This window comes from Lates calcarifer, linkage group LG10 (genome assembly GCF_001640805.2).
Source record: "Lates calcarifer isolate ASB-BC8 linkage group LG10, TLL_Latcal_v3, whole genome shotgun sequence".
Classification (NCBI taxonomy): Eukaryota; Metazoa; Chordata; class Actinopteri; family Centropomidae; genus Lates; species Lates calcarifer.
The window spans coordinates 24,257,434-24,281,817 of record NC_066842.1 but is presented as its reverse complement, the minus strand read 5'-3'; the positions used below and the strand labels follow the sequence as shown (position 1 = coordinate 24,281,817).

General features: G+C 39.4%; 1 protein-coding gene across 8 annotated transcripts in view; it reads left to right on the top strand.

Moving 5' to 3' along the window:
* ppfibp2b (PPFIA binding protein 2b) overlaps positions 1-24,384 on the top strand; it is a 76,973-nt gene that overhangs the window by 11,269 nt on the left and 41,320 nt on the right. For 7 of the 8 annotated variants that reach the window (XM_051073594.1, XM_051073592.1, XM_051073591.1 and 4 more), the window contains 3 exons: positions 5,749-5,853; positions 10,907-11,115; positions 23,574-23,660. In XM_051073594.1, the coding sequence (XP_050929551.1) occupies positions 5,772-5,853; positions 10,907-11,115; positions 23,574-23,660 (378 nt within the window). In that variant the 5' untranslated portion in view covers positions 5,749-5,771. Of the gene's footprint in view, positions 1-5,748; positions 5,854-10,906; positions 11,116-17,299; positions 18,108-23,573; positions 23,661-24,384 lie in introns of those variants that run through there. The other variant, XM_051073597.1, reaches the window with a different exon arrangement.

Below are 24,384 nucleotides of genomic sequence, written 5' to 3'. Positions count from 1 at the left end.
TTTAGAGCTGAAGTGTGTGGTCATGCGTGTGTTTAATCATCATGGGGGTGATTTGTTTCATAAATCTGAAAGTGCTTCAATGTAATTAATAACCATGTGAAATTAATAATTGGTCCCCTGACAAGTTACTTTGATTAGGAAATAGAATCTCATTGTAGGTTACAGTAAAGTTTTCTTGGCTGAAATACTTTTTGGGGGAAACAGTCGCACGCTGTGATATTGTATGACTCCTCTGACCTCTTGTTTGTTGTTTCTCTACCTCTTCTTGTGACTCTTTGCAGCGACATGCTAGTTCAGACATGGAAAGATCAGTTCACTGTGAGCTCAGTGCACAGCATTCTTGTCTGCTGTTGTGCTGTCCTTTTGTCTTACTGCACTGTAGCTCAACTGTATTTGTGGATTTATTCCATCTCAGTATAAACTCATACACATTATAATAAACAACATGGATCTGATGACAACTTGTAAAGGAAAAAGTGGTGATTGAATGCTTAGATTGCTGTTTGTTACCCTCATGATGACCATAGACTGGTAGTCATGTGTTGTTTTGTGTTGTGGTCCATTACCCTTAGTCTGAGGGCAAAAAAGGTTACAGCAGAAATGAGAGCAGAAGTCAACTGGACTGATCAAAGAACCACAACACAGTCAGTGAGGAAAAAAACCTGATGATACAAAGAGAGAGTGGAAAACCGAGCAATATTTCCTTAAGAGAACTGAGGAGAAAAGAGCAAACTTGAATCAAATGCATTTGAGCAGGACTAAATAGGACAATAAAGAGCAGAGCAAGTGCAGTGCTGGGAGTCACATTATCCTATATATTCCTGCACTCCCAGCAGCTATGAATCAGCCACGGTTCACAGATCACACTCTACCCTCAGTCACACACTAGAAAAGATAATCTAACCAGTGTTCAAGCCCACAGACTTAGCTCTAAGATGATACTTTTTATAGCTTTTCCTTCTCTCCTGTATCTGTGTGTGGGGCTGGTAGTGAGCCTGTGGAGAAAAATCAATTCAAAATAATCTTACTAAATAAGAGATGAATTCATGCTTCTTAGTGTCTGGACACAGCAGATGCTGCATTTTCTGAGTACATTTGAGGTGCAGTCTAACTCTGTCTTTTAAAAGTGAGGAATGGTGTGACACAATATTAATGTGATGGTTCAATAAGTGGTGTCCAATCTGCAGATACTAGGCTTTATGTGTCTTTCAAAAGCTATTCAGGTGGTAGAGCCTAAAAAGCTCACTTTGGGTAGATGGATTTGTCGGAAGCATTTCGCCTGAACACGAGTGTGTGCATGTTTAGCATGGTTGACTTCAGTGGAGATCAAAACTGAAATTGTGGTAGTGTTAGTGCCTTGCTGTTCTTACTAAATAAATCAGAATCACTAACTGGGTGACAGAATAATTCTTAAGTTTCATGCTACCATGATTGGCCACCTCATCTGTTAACATGACATTGTACTCTCACACTACATATGAGCTATGCGTGTAGCATATGAGTGTTTCAGACGTATTATATCAACAGTTTGCTGCAAAGAAACTGAAGCCTTAGAACGTTCTGCTGCCTAACTGTCAAAACTTCATGTTTTGGACTGCAAATATTTTAAGAATATCCAAACAGTGTTTGAGCTTCTTAATGTTTTGTAATGTGAGTGTCATTCATAGTGATAAAACCAGAGAGAGTTATCACCTATTTTTGTGGTTCCCCTTTCTTCCACTGAGCCTCTCAGTGTCTTCCAGCTCAAAGCTTTAGTTTTATGGACCATAACTGTACTGTTGTTTTGGTACTGTGGTTAATTCTCTCAACCTCATTTAAAGCATCAGATACCTGTTTTTCTGTTTTAAAAATAGTGTATAAATGTGTAAATATATATAGCCCTGAGCAGTAAAAAGGACTGGCACATCAGTAGGGATAACAGCAGGTGAGGTAGAAGAAATGTGCAGTGATAAACAAAGTTGCTTGCAGACATTGCATTAAACTCCAGTAGTTGCTAAAAGTTTCTCAGCTTGTTGATGTGAAGAGCAGCAGGATCAGTGTTACACAGTAATGAAGAGAAGAGCTGGATGACAGTTATGTATGGGGGCCTTGTGATGGGGCAAATCATCACACTGATAGCAGCACAGCCACTCGGCTGCCAGACAGTGAGACAGACAGCAGTGAGACATAGCATTCGGAGGCTTGCTGTCAGCGGCAGACAGTTTAACACATAAAGACACTGCCTAATCACGCTGCCCCCTCCACTCATCTCCTCCCTGCCCTCCCCCTCCCTTCTCTCTCTCATACGGGGATCTCTCTGTCGTTGAACAGAGACTTGGCATAGGAGGGGTGGACGCACTTTTGTTTTGTGTTTCCACACAGAGGTGCAGTACATGGAAGAGATGTCTTGATATGATTGTGTGCATACAGGCACCCAGCAGATGTTGATTTTATTGCATGGCACATTCAGAGATAATAGGGCTGGATAAGTGAACGGTGTATTGAAACTTTGGCTGACTGAGTGAACCATTCCAACAGCTTAAGTCCAGCATTGTGTATATTGTGTTTTGCTGCCTGAAAGCTGAAACATGATCAGTATTTATTTTATTTTTTCTGTCTGAGAAACCTGCTGTTTCTCACCAGCCAAGGGTAAAGGTGTCGATTTCTGAAACCAAATGTGCAGGACTGCAGGGTTCTGGATTTGAGGATCTTTAGTTAGTAGCTTATCTCACTCAAACAGGGGGCAGTAGGTGTTTGTATAGCATGTGCATGTATGTGTGTAGAACAGTGCATTCGTGTAAGGAAAATGCTTTGTCAAATAGGTAACATGGTTGCCCTATTATCAAGTCATCGTTGGATGACAGGTCCAGATAGTTGGTTTCAGACTGAGGCTAAAACAGTTGGAGTTCTTGGGGCGGTTCTCAAACTTCAGCGCTGTGTTGAAGTCAACAAGTCCTCCAATCTGAATGGCCATATAGGTGACCCATAGAAACATCACTTGCAATAGTGCCCATATGATGGCGGGTGTACTGGACCTTCGTCATCATGGCTACAGTGATAAACACAGTCAAGCATGTGGAATGGTTACAGTTTGGTTAAGTTCAGGAGGGGAAGGGAAGAAAGTCTCATAAAAGGAATTATTGTATTTTTCAGTGTTAAGTGCTAAGTGAATGAACCATTTGCATTGGCATGCCGGTATGTTTGAGAAATGCACACAAATCCAAATCACTATTGTAGCCTGTCCAGTATTCTGAGAAACCCCAAACTTTTCAACATTAAATGACAAAAAAAAAAGACATTATGAAATAGATATATTGATAGATTTTGTGAAACATAAATGAACCATCAGTTTGGGATCTAATTATTTTAATTATTAAAACTGAACTGAAATGTTGTTCTGGCATACATTTTCATAAAAACAGAATTCTGTCAGATATGTTTTGTGGTGGTGTAGTCACTGCCCCCTCACCTGTGGAGTGCCACCTTCCTTTTTGACTCGGGAGAGAGAGCTGTCAAAACTGAGGTGGGTGTAGCTGTGAGAAACAGTTTACATACTCATGCTTGACAAACAAGTTTTTCAGGATTGTGTCTCTCTTTCTGGGAAAAGGTGTGTCTGTTCTACAACAACTAAGACACAAATGAGAAATCAAGGAGCACAGACAGTGTGATTTGACATCAGGAGACAATCCTGCTGTTCAGTTTAACATGGATTCTTGATATATTACTGTAGCTGTCACAACTTAATTGCTCTCTAATCTCATTACAACAACATACCAATGCAATCTGAACCATTTTACTTAGTGATACACAACTGTACAACTGTAAAATACATTTTGATTCCATAACACAGTTGAAACCTTATTTGGAAAGCAGTCTCAAGCAGAGGATAAAAAATAGCATTTTCATGTTTGTGTTGTATTTTTTTTTCTCAGTGAAAGTTTTATGTAGCTTATGAAAGCACCACAGCAGGATAGTAAGAGTAAAAATGTGGACATTTGTCAGGACTTGGCTCTGTAATCAGTATGTGAAACAGTTTCATCATGAGACATTTCCAGAAAAATCCAAGATCACAAGGAGATTTCACACACACAGACACGCCCTTACCATTCATTCACTCTCTCTCACCATCTCTCCCTCAAGCATGCACACAAACACACACAGAGCCACTTCCACACACACATAGCAGTTGTACAGATTGTGCAATATGGGAGACAGTGGACAGGATTATTGCTTTTTACAGTTTGTCATGTCAGCTCTGTGCTGGAACAGCACAGTAATCTCTGTATCAGCACCTTCACATGCAGTGTTACAGTGGAACACACAGAGTCAAAAAACCCACTATTTATTTGCTTACACACACTGTCTTTCTCAAAATGCACACCACACACACCACACCACACACACACATAGAGACAAAGGCATTGTTCTGTTGAGGTCAACTGTTGTCACAGTGCTGTTGAACAGAGTCTTTCTGTCATGTGTGTGAATGGTGCTGTCACCCTTTGTCTCATCAAGACTAGTACAGAGCCATTTCTGATTATTAACAACCACACACAATTATATACACACATACATACACACACATGCATCATGGGGGCAGACACATGCTTGGAAAAATGGGAGGATTGTGTTGTACTGACAGTATGTCCATTGACTGTTAAAGTTAGTGAGGATTAGGCTGCTGGCGGGTTGGGGGGTTTCACTCAAGGCGGCAGTAAATTACATTACTGTTGCTGTCTATTTGTCTACAAGTCAATATGACAGCCTGAGAGAGGGATGAGAGCCTTGATGGAGAGACAGAACAGGGATGAATGCCAGGCAAAGAAGGGAAGACAGCACAAAGGATGGGCAGGGTGAAAAGCAGGAAACAAAGATGGCAGGAGATGGAGGGGCAACCAGAGGCAGTGATGATAGATGGAAAGTCAGTCCTGCTTCAACAAAGTGTGTGTGGTGTGTTTGGGTGCTGGTTTGTGAGACATTATGTGTACTGTGTGTGTAGTTGCCCCAGGCTCAAGTACACTTCATGCTTGTTTGCTGCAATGGTTTTCTAAGACAAGTGTGCATGTATGGTTTACATGCATTTATGTGGAATAAAAAAAAAGAAACACTGTGATATACAGCATCTGTGAGAAAATCCTCAAAAAGCCTGATTTGTTGCTTGAAGCAGAGAAAAATAAAAGGGGCATTAGGAAATTATGAACTTTTTGGACCTCTGTCAGTGACCACAGTTGGTGAAAACACTAACAAATATTACCCCTTTAGTATTATAACTGCTTGTGTTAAAAGATTATTATCTGTGCAGGTAAACGTTAATGGAGGTTCAGACAGTTCAATTATCACCTGAGCCACTTTTTTTGAACCACAATTGAGATTGAGTTTTCTTGTAGTAAAAAAACTTCAAAACTACAAGAAAGATCAAAAGCTTAATTGTAGAGGTCCATGCATGTTATTGTGTCTTTGTTTCTTTGTATTAGATTTTCAGATGAGATACATTATCTGATTTGATTAGAGTTTACTCGAGCATCCACACATCCACAGCTGCTTTATTGTGTCTGCATGCAGGGTAGGAGTCTGCAAAGCCTGCATAATCTTTATAATCTTGAAAAAATAGTTTTTCATAGTACAAGCCATTCTCATGCTTCCCAGATGTTAAACACTCTTTAGTGTAAATCTTATAATTTTTGTGTTTGAACCATCAACATTGTTTGCCTACGGGACAACATGCAGTTGTCAGATGAACCCGAATTTTCTTTTTTTCATTTTCTACAGCACATCAGAAAACCTGAGATCTGATGCTTCCTTCAATCACCATGGAAACGGAGGCCAGTCACATGCTGGAGGCAGCACTGGAACAGATGGATGACATCATTGCAGGTAAACCCTCCAAAGGTGGGCTCCAATCAAGGTGTAAAAACCTCTCATGGGAGGAGTCGGAGCTAAATTTCAATTGTCATAGCAAAGGGTCTGAATACTTATGTCAATGTGATATTTCAGTTTTTCCTTTTTAATAAATTTGCAAAAATGTATAAAATTCAGTTTTTGCTTTGTTGTTATGGGGGTATTGAGCACAAGGCTGCAACTTAACAAAATGTGAAAAAAGTGAAGGAAGGAGTCTGAATACTTCCTGGATGCACTGTATATTCCACATCATGCTATTTCCTGAAATCACGATAAATAAGTTAAGTGCAGTTATTTCTAAAAGACATTGGTCAACCCATGATACAGATTAAAAGGTGCAATAGCAGTTCATGTAGTGAAATATTTCTAATGTGTAGAGAAAGTTGTGAATGGTTCTTTGATTAATTAGACCTACAGATCCACTTTTTTAATTTGATGGTAAATCTGAAAGACAAGTAATATCTAAAACTTAGGAGTAATACACTTGAATCTATTTAATCTATTATTTGTCAACTTCAGTATAAAACTGGGTTAGGGTCAGGTTATGTTGTGTTGGGGTTTCTGATCAGTTTGATTAGCTGCAGCATTCAATCACTAACAGATATGTGTTGGACTGTTAAGACTTCTGCAAAGGATGGTCTCACCTATCCTTGTTCATGCATCCAGAGGTCCTTCCTTGACCCTTTCTCCTCAGAGCAGAAATAAGAGTTTTGAGCTGATCTTCAAGATGGAGGGCTAGAATGATGAGGAGAGAGGATCGAGAAGTACTGATCAAATAAGGGAATTGAGATGGACACATAATGTCATCTTTGTGACATGATTTGGAGTCAATGTTTGGAGTCAATGTGGTCTTTGTCATGATACTGACAATGCACCATACAATGGAAATTGTAACCCAGACAATATCAGGGTCAGTCAATATCACACTTTACATTTTAGAATGTGTGTTGGCAAGCTTTTTCCAATGATGAATTACTATGTATTGAATTAGGAATAATACAGAGTGCAATACTTTAATACTGCCTCACCTTTTGTGTATTTTGTATTATAGGTTGCTTATATCCTGTTGGCCGTAAGACCTACCTGCCTAAAAACTACCAGTTTGAGTTACATAACTGGTATATAGTGTACTGTGCCTGTGACATCGGCTCATTTTGTGTGTTAATATGTTTTTGTGTTATATACAGTATAGTACATGTGTGTTTGTGCTTTGTATTTGTAACTGGAGTCATGTTTGCTGCAGCCAGTTCAGCCTTGGCCGAGATGACTTAACTAACAATGGGCATGTGGTCCGAGATCATTATGTCGGACTAGAGCAAAGTAATTTGTGCAGTTTATCTTACTTTTATATGTATAACTATTATAAATGTTATATATATATATAGTATCTTAATTCCTCATGGCATAGATTCAACAAGGTGCTGGAAACATTCCTCAGAGATTTTGGTCCATATTGACGTGATGGCATCATGCAATTGCTGCAGATTTGTTGGCTGCACATCCACGATGCAAATCTCCCTCTCCACCACATCCCAAAGGTGCTCTATTGACTTGAGATCTTGTGACTGCGGAGGCCATTTGAGTACAGTGACCTCAGTGTCATGTTCAAGAAACCAGTTCAATATGATTTGAGTTTTGTTACATGGTGCGTTATCCTGTTGGAAGCAACCATCAGAAGATGGGTACACTGTGGTCATAAACGGATGGACATGGTCAGCAACAATACTCAGATAGGCTGTGGTGTTTAATCGATGCTCAGTTGGTACTAAGAGCCCAAAGTGTGCCAAGAAAATATCCCAGACACTATTACACCATCACTAGCAGCCTGATGTTGATAGAAGGCAGGATGGATTCATGCTGTCATGTTGTTTACACCACATTCTGACCCTATCCTAGAAATTGAGATTCATCAGACTAGGCAATGTTTTCCCAGTCTTCTATTGTCCAATTTTGGTGAGCCCGTGTGAATTGTAGCTTCAGTTTCCTGTCTTAGCTGACAGGAGTGGCACCCAGTGTGGTCTTCTGCTGCTGTAGCCCATCTGCTTGAAGGTTTGACATGTTGTGTATTCAGAGAGGCTCTTCTACATACTTAATAGGTGGTTATTTGAGTTACTGTTGCCCTTCTATCAGCTCGAAGCAGTCTGGCCATTCTTCTCTGACCTCTGGCATCAAGGCATTTTCGCCAGACAACGGCTGCTTACCGGATATTTTCTCTTTTTCAGACCAGTCTCTGTAAACCCTAGAGATGGTCGTGTGGGAAAATCCCAGTAGATCAGTAATTTCTGAAATACTCAGAGCAGCAACTGGCATCAACAACCATGCCACATTCAGAGTCATTTAAATCACCTTTCTTCCCCATTCTGATGTTCGGAAGGTTGTCTTAACCATGTCAACATGCCTAAATGCATTTGCTACCATATCATTGGCTGATTAGAGATTTGCCTATATATATGTATGTATGTGTGTGTCTTGCATCAAGGTTGCGCACCATCTCACCCTCAACATACCATATTTTCACATTTAACAGAAGTGGACAAAAGAGGATGTACAGGTTGCACTGTTACATAAGCTCATGAATCTGCTGCTGTTTGACAAAAACAAGCTTACCTCATCAAGTGCTCTGAGTTTGCTATTCCGGCTCTTTGTGACCACAAATAGAAATACATTATAAATCCCATTTGTGATAACATCAGCCAATCACTAACAAGGAAATTGGAGCCACTTATCACCAGAATTTCGATATGTTGGTCATATTGCATTCCATGATCAAGAGTTTTCTTCTTTGTGATTAAGCATCTTGTGGGAATAGTGGTGGAAGCACTCCACTGGTTAATGACTTTGATGCTGATGTTGATGTAACTGAAAGAGCTCTACCATTTACTGACTGCAGGCAGAGCAGTGACTGCAAGACTTTGTCCCAGTTCTTTGTAGCTTTAACATGGAAAAGAACACCAGTCATCATGAGTTGTTGTTCTTCATTACAATTAAACAATGGAATAAAAACTACAATCAGGTCTTGAGCCACAATAAATTCTCTAAGAATGCTTCTGAGATTAGTGCGAATGCACAAAAAGCAGTTACAGCTCAGACAGCATAGCCAGGGGAAGACAATCAAAAATACCATAATGCTGCTACATTGTTATCTCATCACCAGTATATTACTAATTACAAAAGAATGCAAGGAATTATAGGCAGGTGGCAGTACAACAAAACATAATATACAACCATATTCCAGTGCCATGCCACTAATTCTGAGCAGGTTTTATTACTCCACACCACACATTTTTGATGCCAATAGAGACATTTGAGAATTTAAAAAATTCAGTAAGATTTTATTGTCCAATGTTTGTTTTCTTTCAAACACATGTAACTTAAACTAACAGTGTATGTTTGAGTGGTTGGTGGTTCGATCACCAGCTTCTTCGATTTTGCTGGATTTTGAGGACTCAGAAGCAAAACACAGACACAAGGATAGGGGAAAAGGTGAAAGGGCTTTAATGTAGAATAAGACTTGAGGAGGGATGATGAGGGCAGAAAGAGAAGTGTATTAGCAGAAACACTAGAGATAACCCAGGTCAAATGAGTGAGTGGCCTAGAGAGTTGATGATTAACGGAAAGTGGGTGAGCCAGATCAGGAGCTTTGCCATGCCTCCACACACACACACACACACACACACACACACTGACAAACAGGAGAGGAGACACATAGGAAGACAGACAGCAGAGGACGCAAAAAACACTGGGGAGGTCACAGAAAAAAGAAGGTATGCATATACACAGCAGTACATGTTACAGTTAACAGTTTGAACTAGAGACATGCTGTTTTTCCTCTTAAACTAGAGAATCTAGTTCCGGTTATTAACTCATGTTGATAAACTGACTTGTAAAGTTAGAAAAGATTCAGATCATCTATTGCCTATTGCCCTGGACATTGCTGTACTCAATCAGTGATACACACTGATCAATCAATTTTCATCTGCCATATTTTGTAGGGATATACAGGCAGGAAAACATGAAAACACCTGTGGACACTGCCTAAAGGACAGAAGAAGCTGGAAGCACTTCTAGCACAATCCAGAGAAGTTTGGGCAACTTTCTGTGTTGAGATTTTGTTTCAGTATCATGGTTTACAGTGCTGATGATAGGATAGGGTTAGCTGAGGTTGTACTGACTCTGCAATGTGTAATCTTTGACGATACAGTCAAAAATGACAACTTTGTAAGGGAAAACTCAAAGGTACAACTCCTGGCCAGCTGGACCATTTGCTGCATGTCATTCCCCCGCTCTGCTCTGTTTGCCTGCATTTCCTCTATCTCAACTGTCATTAGAAAAATAAAGGTGTAAAATGCTACTTTGACATATGTAGATACCTGCATTGAGGGTGTATTAATGATTTTCTCCTCTGTGTGCTTTGGCCTAAATACACTAATGGACGAATAGATGAATGGGAAAATGTTCCTATTTTTTGTTTCTGTTCATGTTGTGTATGCTAATTTCTCCTCAGCCAGTTTTATGTAGCAGTTACGTTACTGCACAGGCTGTCTTAGTGTCATGTTAAATACCCTAACCCTAGCCCATCCTTTGATATTATTCAATTGTCCCCACTAAAATGTGTCTAATAATTACTTCAAACCCATTGATGTGTATACAACAAAAGAAAGAAAATACATACCTGGATAAATAGCCATGCAGTATTTTCATGGATGAGTCAAACTCTACAGTGGTAACCTCATGCGTTAAAAGTTTTTGACATTTGCAAGCGCAAATAGACATTCAAGCAAACATTGTTTTCATTATGTTCTGTTCATTAATTTTGGACTCAACATATTGTATGCAGGCACTGTAATGTGTAGCTGTTTTTGTTTTCGAGTGCATCTAGATGTGTGTGAGTGTGTGTTCAGGGCTTACAAATTGCAGCTTAATTTCAGTTTTGAATAATAGTATTAATTATCTTTCTGTGATGAGTAATTGTCTCCACTCTCCTCTCCTATCCTGTGCTCTCCCCTTCTCCTCCTGTATCACAACTCAGGTTCGAAAGCAGCAGCAGTGGAGTTTTCTAACAGCATGTATGACCTGGGTTCTCCCATAAGCGCTGGTCCACTGCAGGTCGTGCAGTTAGCTGAGGACCTCAAACTTGCCTTGGAGCTGCAACCCAACCAGGAGGAGAGAGACAGCCTGAGAGCACAGTTACATACAGAAACAGCACAAGCTCTCATAGACTGGCTACAGAGTGGAACTGTGAGTACTTGTGTCTTTATTTTGACACTTGTGAGTCATTTTTCATGTTAAGATGTATTTCTTGCAGTTCAGTATTTACAAAACAACCTGTGGCTCCTGCAGAAAAGTCACAGTTTATCTGCATCATATCATGCTTTATCACAGTGTGTTTTTCTAGTGTATATATATTTGTCCAAATCAAAATCTTATTATTGAGCAGTCAAGAAGAATTTGATTGCAGTTTATACTATAAGACTTCTATCTTTGGTGTTTGCTGCTGTTGAAAAGAGAGGGAGAAATAGCTGAAAATGTGCATCAGACCAGGCTGTAGATTCTGCTCAGTTCATTTTGTTATTCTCTGCTTTCTGAGCACGAGGAGCTTCTGACTGGTTTGCTATTCCCATAAAACACTATATTTTGTTGTCACACAATTTTCAGAAACCTAATAAATGCACAGTGTCACTTGAAAGTATTTGCAGCAATACAGCTGTGTACAGAAAACAGCTTTGAAATTGTCTATGAAATGAAATTTTAATGCAACACTTGAAAACTCAGTTGTGAACTATAATTTTACCAAGACAAAGAGCTTTAACAAGCACTGTCTTTCATAGGTGCCGGTTTATGAAATGACACTGCTAGAATGTAGCTTGAAAGCTGCGTGAAATCATGCCGTATTAGCCAAGATAGCTTACCTAAGCACCCACAGACACAATGAATGTCTGTACAAAATTTCATGGGAATCAATGCAGTATTTGTTGAGACATTTCAGTCTGGACCAAAGTGATGGACTAACAGGAGTGACATTGCTACACCCCAACAAGTCTTCCAACCTGAATGACCTCCCTTGTTATGGTAACAATAATACGACCATGGGGGGTACCAGTGGCAGGTATGCTGGACCTTTATCATCATGGTAACAATGATAAACATGCAGTTAAGGGTGTGGAACTGTCACAGTCGGGTTAGGTTTAGACACAAAAACTACTTGGTTATTTTCAGCTGTCTCTCATGTGAAATACACGCCAAGCTCCTCCTAAGCAAACGTTGTGGCTCTTTATACTACGTCACTTCACATCTACCTTTGTTCCCATCATATTTACTACGACCACCACAGGTGGTCTATTAATGAAACGTAAGTCCGGGTCATAATAAATGTTTTTTTGTTTTTTTTTACAGAAAAATAGTCTTCTATCTGCAGACACACTGCCAGCACAGTTTGCAAACCCTTCTATAATTTATGTTTCCATGTCAGTAGCCAGGGAGTTTCTGGAGCTGCTCATTTTAAATTTGCAGTGAAAACTCTCACTGTCCTTAGAGATTATACAGCTAGGTTAGAAATGACTCTCTGAGTCCTGTGTACATGTCACTGTGAATAAAATGCCTGTGCACGTTATATACGTATCTTCATTGTGATGGTTTTGGAAGCTTACAGTCTCTGAGAAGTGGAGTCAGATGCTCATCATGCTGATGAAATACACCAGCTGTTTTATGTTGAAAGGTCCCTTTCAGATTTCTCTGTTCATTCAGTATTGATTAGAGCAGGAGGCTGGTTTCTTTCCTTAGTATGTTTTTTACTCCAATTAAAAACTCTTATGACATGAAATTGTTACAGCCAAGATTTTTTCCGATATAGCATCGAAGGGTCTACATTATGTTTTTGTTTTTTTCACTTCAAAGATATAATGAGACAGCTGTTTAAAACAAAACTCATTTCTGCTTCCTGTCTCTCATGCACATGCACTTGTAACCCCAGTGTTTTCACAGCAGAGGGACAGTTACTGTGGGGTCAGCTGGGGTCAGCTGAAAGGGCAAAAGAAGAGGAGAGGAATTTGGAATGTCTCTGTGAGGATGAACTCAAAGCTTATTTGGTCTCTGTCCTCATCATAATCTGTTTATTCATTTAGACTTTTTTCCCTTTTCTTTTCTTTCTTTCTTTCTTTCTTTCTTTCTTTCTTTCTTTCTTTCTTTCTTTCTTTCTTTCTTTCTTCTTCTTCAGGTGAAGTAAACTTTAATGTAGTGTTTTAGCTTTTGTGTAAATATGATCATATCATCACCTGTAGTTTTAGATTCACTTGTCATGTTTCCTCAGTTTCCCATATAATTTAAGCCTCATAAGACACTACAGTGCATAGATGTTGATGTGAGGTGGTATTATTCAGTACTTTAACTTTATGCCTGAAAGCAAATGTGCTTACATGCTTTCATTCAGTTTGTGATTCAGAGCCACAATGGAAAGGTGTGTGTGCAGAAGACTGTCTCTGTGCAATCATTAGTACATCAGTATTTGGGTTTACATTGGTTTTCAGTGACAAAGTGATGCTCGTGGTGTGAATTTAGACACATCCAGTTGACCCACACTGAGCCTCAGGCTGTTTTTCTGGCACAACTGCACTGTGCATCTGGCCTTATCGATCGACAAAGAGACCGATTGACCCTGACATGTCAGTTCTCACATCGTTTTCATTGTCATGTTCATCATAACTATGATATGCTGCTGTTTGCAGCTACACTTATGGTCTTTCCATAGCAACAGAAGGAGAGAGGGGAACAAGTGGAGAGGGTTGGGATGTGTTCCATAAAGTTTTCCTCAGAGACACTATTACAACTTGGCTTTTATCAACTTCCTGTGCTGAGCCCCTCCCTCACACCCTCTGCTTGTTCTGTATAGCTTTCCAGCTTCCCACTTCTCTAACTTGCTTACAACATAACATCCCTTACAATTTTACATCTCTGTCTCTCTGCTTTCCTCTCTCATTTTCACTGCATACTTCTTCTCTCCCCTCTCACGGTTACTCTGTATATTTGGATGCCCTCCCTCTACTTTCTGACTTGAGTCTGTTTGGATAGTTGGTACTTAGTGTAGTAGTTAGACGCACTGAATTGCTCAGGACTGTTAAGGTAAGGTCACACTACTGAAACATGGTGTAAGAATCATATGCTGTGGATGTTTAGCTGTTTTGGAACCACATGACTGAATTTCATGTACTATTTATTTTATACAAAATCAAAAGTGTCTGAAAGTTTCCTACGTGTTTTCTGCTGAACTCAGTGACTTAAAGCTTTTGCCACATTCAATTTCATGAGATTGTTTGTTGCTGTTGCTGAGTTTTGTCCTGCAGAGGCTGCTGTAGAGTTTTATACACTGAGTGAGGTGGTTAAGGCTCAAAGGGAAAAATGGATCTTGGATCCAGTTCAGCTGCTTTTCAGCCCCTAAGTTGTTTCAACAGCAGATGTCTCACATGTTGCACACAGTAACTGGTCAGCCCTCTCTTGCTCTCTTTCTTTCTTCCTTACTTTGAGCAGTTGGTCAAATAGATTTAGACAATTTCATGGAGGCGTGTTTTGAATAAACTGTATGTCTTGTGAAATAAGTCAGTTGTCTGGAGTTAGTAATTAATTCTAGTAATTAATCATTGTGTTTTACCCCCCAGAATCTACAGATGTAGTTTTTGGTGCATGATAAAATATTCACCTTGTTTTTATGTCCCCATGCTGCTGCACACTCATTGACAGTTGTTTACAGTGGTAGTAGTGGTTGTGATTAGACCTCAGAATGTAGTACTCAAAAAGTCACAAAGTTGTAAAAAAAATGGATACGTAAGGTGTTATGACAACAAAGGTCTGAATCCTGACTCAAGCTGGCCAAGTTATCATCCAGACCACGAGGCCACAAGGGCTCCCCATCTAGTTTTGCATTTTGAGTTATAAAATGTATAAAAAGCTGTATCACCAGGCAAAAATGGTGATTATGTTATGATTGAGGATGAGGTTAGATTAGGGAACAAAATCACTTAAGGTTAAGGTTAAGCAAAGACCATGATTGCCAAAAAAACAAGCAAAACAAAAGTGCTTTCAAAAAACTCAACAGCACAATTTCTTTCCAGAAACTATGTCTTTGTCTGGATAAACCACATACGTCACCAGCTGGCAAAGGGACTATTTCCTAAGTGGAAAGTAGTTCCAATGAAAACTTCATGTTCAATTGCAGATGAACACAAGTCTGGCAGATTATCCAGGCAGCTAGTATGTGAGGTTGGCAGCTCCCTCTTGTCTTCATCCTGTCCACCTTCTCCCCCTTCCTGCTCCTCCTTGTTGACCCAGAGGAAAAGGATTAAAGACTCTTGTGCTTTACAATTAGCCTGCACCCCTTGCAGGCTTCTCTCCAGGGGATAATCTACTGTGAAACACACACACTCTCAGATACACACACAGGAAGCATCATGAGTGTGTTATTGGCAGGAAGTTGTGATACCCTGTGACTGCTGCTCATAACTGCTGACCCAGATACGTTAACATGTTTTCAGATTACTCTGTATTTCTGCGAAAGATTTTAGGATCAGAGTTTTTTCAAAACTAGTGAAAGATCATTTTTTTACCCTTTGACACCGAGAGAGATTCAGGGTTTTCCAGATTTAAAGCAGCTAGTTGGCATGTTTATATACTAGCACTGCATGTCAGCAAAGTGGGACCTTTTTAAATCTCACAAATGGTTTATTAATCATTAATCAACATTTTATATCTCATGATATGCATCTCATTTTCAGGTCAGACTTTAAATAGGCTAACAGTTAAAACTGGAGTCTTCCTGGGTTTTTCTAGCCAACAAAAGGCAATTACATATCCTAATGAATTAAAGCTTTACAGTTAAAGCAGTATTAATTGCTTAATTAATTTATTAATAATTAATTAATTAGCCACTTGGTTTTTGCTCTAATATGCAATGTAAGATGTGAGACCTTATATAGACTCGTGTGAGTCTGTCCAAATGATGTCCAGTCAATTGAATGTATCACAGGTGGGCTCCAGTCAAGGTGCAGAAACATCTCCAGGAGGATCCAGAGAAATGAGAGGCAACTGAACTAAATTTCATAGCAAAGGGGCTGAATTATGTCAATGCGATATTTCAGTTTTTTATTTTTAATAACTGCAAAAAATTCTAAAATCTTGTTTTCAATTTGTGATTATGTAGCACTGAGTGTAGATTGATGAGGGATTTTTTTTAAAACTTCAGCATAAAGTTGCAACTTAAGAAAAGGAGAAAAACAACAACAAACTTATCTGTGACATTAAACCCATAAACACCAAGCTGTGTGTGTACAGTATGTATCTGCATGTTCTACATATGTGCAGTGGATGCACAATTAAGCATGTGCATGTACTCATAAATTTTGGGTAAAAAGATGAACCCTCATGGACATGACCAGATGGCGCATGACCACTATGCAGCTATGCAAATGTGGAAAGTTACACTATAATAAAATCAGTGCACTTTTGTTATTTTTTCTTAGACATGCACACATGCAAATGAACGAAACGAAACGGTGTTTGTGTAAAAAAAAATAAATAAAAAATATTTGATAGGTCGTAGATACAGCAGCCTTTTGCGACCCATGATTATGTTTTGATTGTGGCGACCTCTTGTGGCCGTAGTAATAATGACAGGAACAAAGGAAGAAGTCAAATGATGAAGTATGAAGACTGAGTAGATCTAGGGAATATTTGGGTGGAGAGATGGCTCAACAAATCATGAGACTTTCACAGAGCAGACTGCTTTTTGGTTCCCATGAGAAACCATTCTATGCTGTGTCTTTTGTTCACTGTTCCACCACCACGTTAATTTAACCATGACAAAGAGGGTCCTCTAATCCTAAGGAAGTACTTTTTTAAAACCCAAACCATGACCTTTTCTTAAAACTGACCAAATAGTTTTTGTGCTTAAACCTACAACCAACCTGTGTGTTTCTTATTGTAACGATGGTAATGAAGGTCCTGCGCCTGCCACCGTTGGAGCGCTTTTTCAGGAGACGCTCCAGTGGGTCGTATATGGTTGCTCAGGTTGGAAGACTTGTTGAAATGAACATGATGTTGTGCAGTGAAGAACTTTTAGACACTTAGAGAACAGTATATTAATAACTGAGAGTGTGTTTGTGTGTGCATATGAATGAACCTGTGTGGTTGTTATGTTGTACGCTTTTGTAAAATACACAGAAAATGGAAACCTGAGTTAATGGGTTTAAACATAAATCTGATCAGACAGAGACAGACATATGGAGAGACAGAGAGAGAGAAGGAGGGGGAGAGAAAATGTTTCACCCCTGCAGACAGTGTTTTGAAGTCTCCAGGCACTGCGACTGTAACTCAATAAAAGCAGAGCACAAGCGAGGGGAGAGCGATCTGGCATGGTTCGTGTTCGTGCTGACATTATAGTCTGTTGCTGCTTTGTTTGTGTTTGACATCAGATGCTGCTGATTTAGAACGTCTGTGTGTGTTGGGGAGAAAAACAGAGAGCCAGAAAAGCAAAGAGAGAGAGAGCATGGGCTAAAATTCAGACGCAAACAGATGACAGGGAAAAAAGAAAAACAGCAAAACCTCCTACTACCCCCCTCCTTTCTGGGCTTGGCCATTTGGCTGTCAGACGGACCTCAGAAGGGAGAGAGAAGAAAAGAGGGGAAGTGACTCAAAAGTAAAGAAAGGAAGAAAAGAGAGAGAGAAGTGGGTAGACAGGAACAATGTAAAAAAGGAGAGGAGCAAGAACTCCAACCAGAACAGAGAGATAGGGCAGATAGAGGCAGTGAGTGTCTGATGAAAGGAGAGATAAGTGGGAGGGAACATAGCGTGGGGAGAAAGAAGAGAGCAAGTGAGAGAAAGAGAAAGAAAAGAGTGGTGTTAAAGTAGGAAAGGAAAGAGAGGAGCACTGCAGGAGGAGGGGGACAGAACAGGGGGGAACTGTCCCACTCAGAAGGCAAAGATCGTAAAACGCCCTCCTCCACAGCTGTGAACATTGCAGTCACACACACATTAACACACACTCGCTTGACAGTGCTCACATGCTACAAACTCAAGAATCAACTCTTACTTTGTCCAGTCTATTGGCTGTGCTTACGCACACACAAACACACACACAGATTCTGATAAAGTTGGACAGAAACACAGAGGAAAAGGCAGGGCAGCGATGGGCTGGGAGCATGGAGACTCCTATTGACTTCTACAAGCACTTCTCCTGGCTCAAGAAGGTGAGTCCAGGGGGTTTTACTGTACTTTCATGTTTCTTTTTTCTCTTGTTTGATTTTAATCCCTGTCCTTGTTGCACTGTCCTTCCATTAAATTGCTGCCTTGAAGGAGTTTTACAGTGTTTTCCTTTGAAAAGAGAGAGGAGCAGTGTTTAAAGGAAAAGGATAAGCTCCTCTGTCCCTGTAAGATACTTACTGTAGATGCATGTCATTGTCCTGTTCTTATTGTCTTATTTCCCGGTGACAGAATGTTTTGTGTTGTAATTTCCCTTAGCTAAAGAGCTGGGCTGCTTCTCAGCTTGTGGTGTTGTTAGGGCGTGTTTATATGTGTGTGTGTGTGTGTGTGTGGAGGTGCCCATCACAAGGACTGTGTTATCAGATTAAAAGCATTATCCATCAGCTGATTGTTGTTGACAAAGCAGTGTCTGATAGCACAGGATTCAATCAGTAAGAGACCATGCAAAATCTGTGCTGTTGTTAAGACACAAGGTTTCAGGAATAAAAGACTTCAGTTTGGGAAAGTCTGTGTCATTTTGTCAAACACCTTCAGAGTCAGCTTGAAATATTCAGCTTTTACCTCCTAAGGCATATGTTGATTCCAGTTTCATTTAAACATTTTTTTTTGCCAGTGGCCTTTAAACTTACCTTCACAGCTAATTCACTAACAAGTACTTACTTCTAACAAGTCTTTTGGCCATTAACATGACTCACACATTGTGTGAAACAATACCCTAAATTATGCTCCACATAGTGTATAGTATCTTTGACAAAAGTAAAAAAAAATAACAGATTAGATCAGAGCCCCAAGTCTGATATTTTGCTGTTGTCCCAAAGAGCACCAGTTTTATAATGCAGCTTGATGTTTCTCTGTATGACTTACCCTGAGAATTGACATGATAAATGTCCAAGTGCCTTTCTATTGTCACAGTTTTCAGCAGACGGAGTTTAAATCACTGAAGGTGAGGTCTCTTTAATTGGCTGTGTAACAGAAAGTACAGCCACAATGTGCTTTTGTTATCAGTCATCACATCATTGTAAGTAGTTACTCTGCTGATTTAAAACAGATAAATAGAACACAGTTGATAAGGTTATGTTTGGGTTTGAGGTCTTTCTTGGACTCACACTGTGACTGATATATGGACAATTTCTCCAAACTGCCACAGTGACAGTTATTTTGAATGATAATTCTACATGAGACATATAGCAGTGCAGTTTAGAAGAAGGGTCGGAGAATGTTTAAAACATAAAAACATGGCATTCCTCCAAGTTATCCAAGTGTATGCAATGTCACACAAACAAACTGATGTTCACTGCAATGAATTGTATTTTTCAAGTTCAGGTTAAAATGTAATATTTGTTCCTTTGGTAATGGGTCACAAAATTGCAGACAGATTCCAAAAAACAGATATCCAAATGTAACCAGTCAGAGATTAGCTGATTTACCGCATTTATATTTATATTTATTTTATTTATATTTATATTTATATGCCGTACAGCTCCCGCCACACAAAAACCTCCATGTTTATTTGGTCACTGGCTAACATGATTAAGTGAATCCTTGGAGCTATCAAGACAAATATATATCAATCAAATACAGACCTGCAGAAACAAGTGACAGTTCATTGTGGATGCCTCTGACTCACCTTAAAATTGGCATTGCACACTGCTAAGCACTGGAACTGCACTGGAATTGTTGATTGTCAGGTTGTGCAGACATAAAATTGAATTGGATCAGCCTTGAAATTGGATTTGGAAACACAGCAGTGTGACTCGACAGACTACCTAAGCTAATGTGTTACACACCCTGCAGGGCCAAATCAAACCAACACTCAACACTGAATTTAAGAGCAACGAGGGAAAAAATGTTGTTTATATACACAGACACAGCTTGGTAAATATTTTTACTCAAAAGTAGGTTTTGGATGCACACTGCCAATACTACTGTCAGTCCCCCACACTTTGAGTTGGAAATGTGAAAAGATATAGAAAAGTAAATGGGCCTTGTGCCTGGGTGAGGAGTCATAGTACACACTGTACATACAGTATGTTTAGCAGTGACTGTTACAGAGCTTTTTTTCTGTGAATTAGTAAAAGTAGGCGGTGTCCAGCATGTTGTCATGCATTCTTAGACACTGGGATCATGCTGTACTCTGTACTGTATGTCATTAGGAGTCCCACCTGCTCCACTGGCCACAACATTTACTGTAAATGTGTAGAACACGGCTCAGCCTGCGAGTGATGTACTGATAGCAAAAATTAAACTCCGTCGTGTCTCTTCATTCAAATGGCTTTACCTACGCACCTAATAAGTGCAGTAGTATACATTCAACTACTCTTACATACAACTTTTAGCGTTTGGTCTGTATAGAGCAGTGTACTCTTGGAGTGGCAAATAAATGAGTTACATGTGGTCAAACTGTAACTATATTTACATGACTTAAATATCCAGAAAAGTGATAATGTGTGAGAACCTATAGGTCTGCCCCCAAATTCCTGTTTTATCTCCCTCTCTGCCTTCCTCCCTCCATTCTCACACAATCCACCAGGCGATGACAGATAGACAGAAACAGACTGGCCTGGTTTCCTTTATCAGTCCCTTCAAGTACTGTGTCACCCCCTCCCTGCCCCCCCGAAATGGCCGTACTTGCCTCTCTGCAGTCTGATGGGAATATCTGTGTTTGCAGCTCATTTCAAATACTTCCTGACTGCTCCCACTGAAGGGACAAACCAAAAGTCATACTGTACGTACACAAAAGTATTGGGAGTTAAAGAAGACTTTCAGTCATGAAGTCTTTTCACACAGTTGTTTTAAGTATCTATGGGGACACTTCCACTCCAAATATAGTGTCTGTTTCCTTCCCTGTCTTTTTAATTTACACTGTGTTAATAGGTTTAATGTGTCCATATGGTCAGTATCAGGAGGCCCAGTTTGTATACATCCTCTGCACTCACTGACCTCAGCTGCAGACAGATCAGCTAGGATTACATGCTGATTTTAGGTTTGTCTGTCAGAGATGGATGTAAGGCTAATCTGGGCCATAAAACCAAAACAATGAGCTGAATCAGTGCAACTTTAAGTCCCAGGTGTAGTCTTGATATTTTCCATTCAAAGGCTGAGAAAGTGCTTGGACAAAGTTTTGTTCAGTTCAGATGCAGAAAGTTCTAAGGCATGAGTTGCTTTGTAACAGCTAACCATTGATGCAGTGCAGCTAAACTACAATACAATACAGCAATTTTCCCAGCCAGTCCTCATCACCTCGGTAATGACCTGGTGTAACGAGGGAACTCATGTGTTTAGTAAATATACTAATAAAGACTGTCCTGGAAAACAAGCCCATAGGAGCTTGTTATGGGAGCAAAAGAGGAAGTTAGGTAATGTAGTATATAGTGCAAGGAGGACAGGGTGGATGGATGGGTTATCAAAAAACAGAACAGTTGTTCATCTTCTTGTGTGAAACCAACAGTGTTTTAATCATGTTTATTATTGTAACCATGATAACAAAGATACTCTAAATTAAGGAAGTAGTTATTTAAACCAAACCATGAGCTTTTCCTAAACCTAACTAAGTCATTTTTGTGCCTAAACCTAACCAAACTGCTCCCCAATGTTAACCAAATGCTTATTATCATCACCATGATGATGAAGGTCCAGTACACTTGCTACTTGTACTCACCCATGTATCTTATCTAAGATTAGGGACAACTTAGGTTGGACTGATCTCACGTATGATACCTGTCTAATACCAAAATTTGAGTGGTAATGATTCATGTGTGGCATATACTGCATTTAATAGATGCTTGTCAGCTGTTCTTATAAAGTCTAGGCTAAAAAAACTGTAATGCAATTTGATGTGACAGCTTTTAAGCTGAAAGGACTTTTTCAAAGCCACCACCCCTCTTAAACATTTCTGTCTAAGGTGTAGTGTAGTAGAACTACAGTCTTGCTTTAAGTATTTTACTTCAACAGATATGTATCTGGATAAATGTAATCATAATTTAAGTGTTGATAGAATATATGGAGGGACTGATGAGCTTTTCCTTTGCTCTGAAGATGATGAAAATGAGGAGAAGCAAGCTACATCATCTAATTATGTCCAGGCTTCATAGCTTATTCATAACGTTCTCCTGAGTCCAGGAGTGAGGTCTGGACACAGACACTCAAAGACAGGATAATCTGACTTTTTAGAGATCAATGAAAACGCCTCTCACTGCATCATTTAAGCCTTGAAATGTTTAAAATAGTATGCTTGATTTTCATTTTTCCTTCCCGAGTTGTGTTCTACTGTCATAACTTAAATAGCAAGGGACTACAAAACTGGCAAAAGACCTTCTGACCAAATGGAAAGATCTCTTTCACAGTATCTGCATAAATGCGTATTACAAAGCATTTCTATTTCTGGGCAGAGCCTAACACAGCTTTTTTTTTTTCTTGCTTGGTTGTGCATCTGCTGAAAAAATATACATATCCACTTCTACTTCAGAGTGACCAGAGAACACAAGCTTCAGTAACATGATAATTTAGTGCCAATGGTGGGTTATTTCTGGATAAATGGGGGTCAGATGAGTCAGATGATCTTTCTCTGCATCATGTGGTTGTGAAAAGTCTGAATTCCTCGTGAGCTACTTGTGCAGGAATCAGTCAGCAGTTTAGTTCAGACCGAATGTGTACATGAAGCAAGCGTCTGTGGATAATGGATGCAGATTGTTACACGACATGTTCAACAACATGCCATAAATGCACTGCTTAAATCTATAATATTATAGATTTATTTATAATATTATATTATCTTCATATTATGTGTGATGCATGAGCTGACAGACATCTGTGACAGCACAGCTTCCTCCAACAGTCACAGGCCTAAAAACATAAAAGAGAATTATAAAAAAGTTCTCTTATCTGACACCCCAGATAACAAATACAGTCCTTATAAAAGTCCATAGAAGTTTTCATAATTTTATGTTTTACAACATGAAATCATATCATATCACATCATCATATTTAATTTTTGAGATTTAATGTGATTTAATATGGCTTCTTTCTGACACTGTTATTATAACAAACATAGATACAAGTAGCATCAATAATAGGACACACCTACTTCATCACTGGTACTGTCCACTGGTTTTATAAGTCACGCAATTAGTTAATCAGAGCTTTGGGAAGCCAAGAGGTTTCAATTGATTATAGTATATATAGACAGAATAAACTGTCAAACATAGGCTAAGCTAATTCAGGCTAACACGATGTTACCCAGTTTAAACCATACTGCTCATTACAGTATCATACACACACACACACACACACACACACATATATATATATATATATAAACTAACTCAGTCAGTTCTGTAATGGAGAAAAAGGCCCAAGGGAAAATAGTGAATCACATGTTGTAAGATGTATTTATTCATTTGTTTTACCTCTTTGGGCTCAGTGGGCTTAGTTCTGTTTTTCTGTGTTTTGTCCAGGTGAACCTGTGTTCTCCAGCCAACAATGAAACCTACCAAGAGCGGCTGCTCCGCTTAGAGGGAGACAAGGAGTCTCTGGTGTTACAGGTCAGAGCTATGTGTGTGTATATGTATGAGTGTTTGTCCTATTTATAAATGAGAGAGAAACTGCACAACCACTAAGTCACATTAGTTAGTTCTGAGACCATTCACGCTCATTTCACAGTTTCAGAGTTTCACTGAACTTCAGAAGTAATCAATTGCTCTTAAGTGAAACAGGGCCTGTGACCTTGTAAACTGAAATATGTACCATGAAATCACAGAGGTCCAGCTGGCGTCACCCCCATGGCTCTCTTTCCATGTTTCCTGTCAGTCTCCACTGTCATCTGTATTGTCCTACTTTTGCTAAGACACAGTCAAAGAGAAATATATTATTATCATTCTACTTCAATTGTGTTTATTTTCTGCAATATTTCATTTTATTTGAATCCTTACCGTGAGTAAATGAGCCAGGGATTTGTCCAGAGAGACTGCCACACTGGAAAAACAGCTTTGTTTCTGGTCTATAATCTCAGGACTTTTATGTTATTTCATAACAAAACATGCCCAGACACCTTCAAGCCATCTGAGCATGTGTGTACTGATGACTTTTACAGTAACTATCAACATCAGTGCTACTGATGGTAAAGCAGAAGATGATATGTCTCTGCACGACCTGATGTCAACAGGCTGCTCTCTGCTCTTAGATCACTTTAATAACTGGTTCATACAGCTGTGATCTCCACAATCAGTCTTTACATTCCTACTGAAATCATAGTTTTCCTTCTGCTCC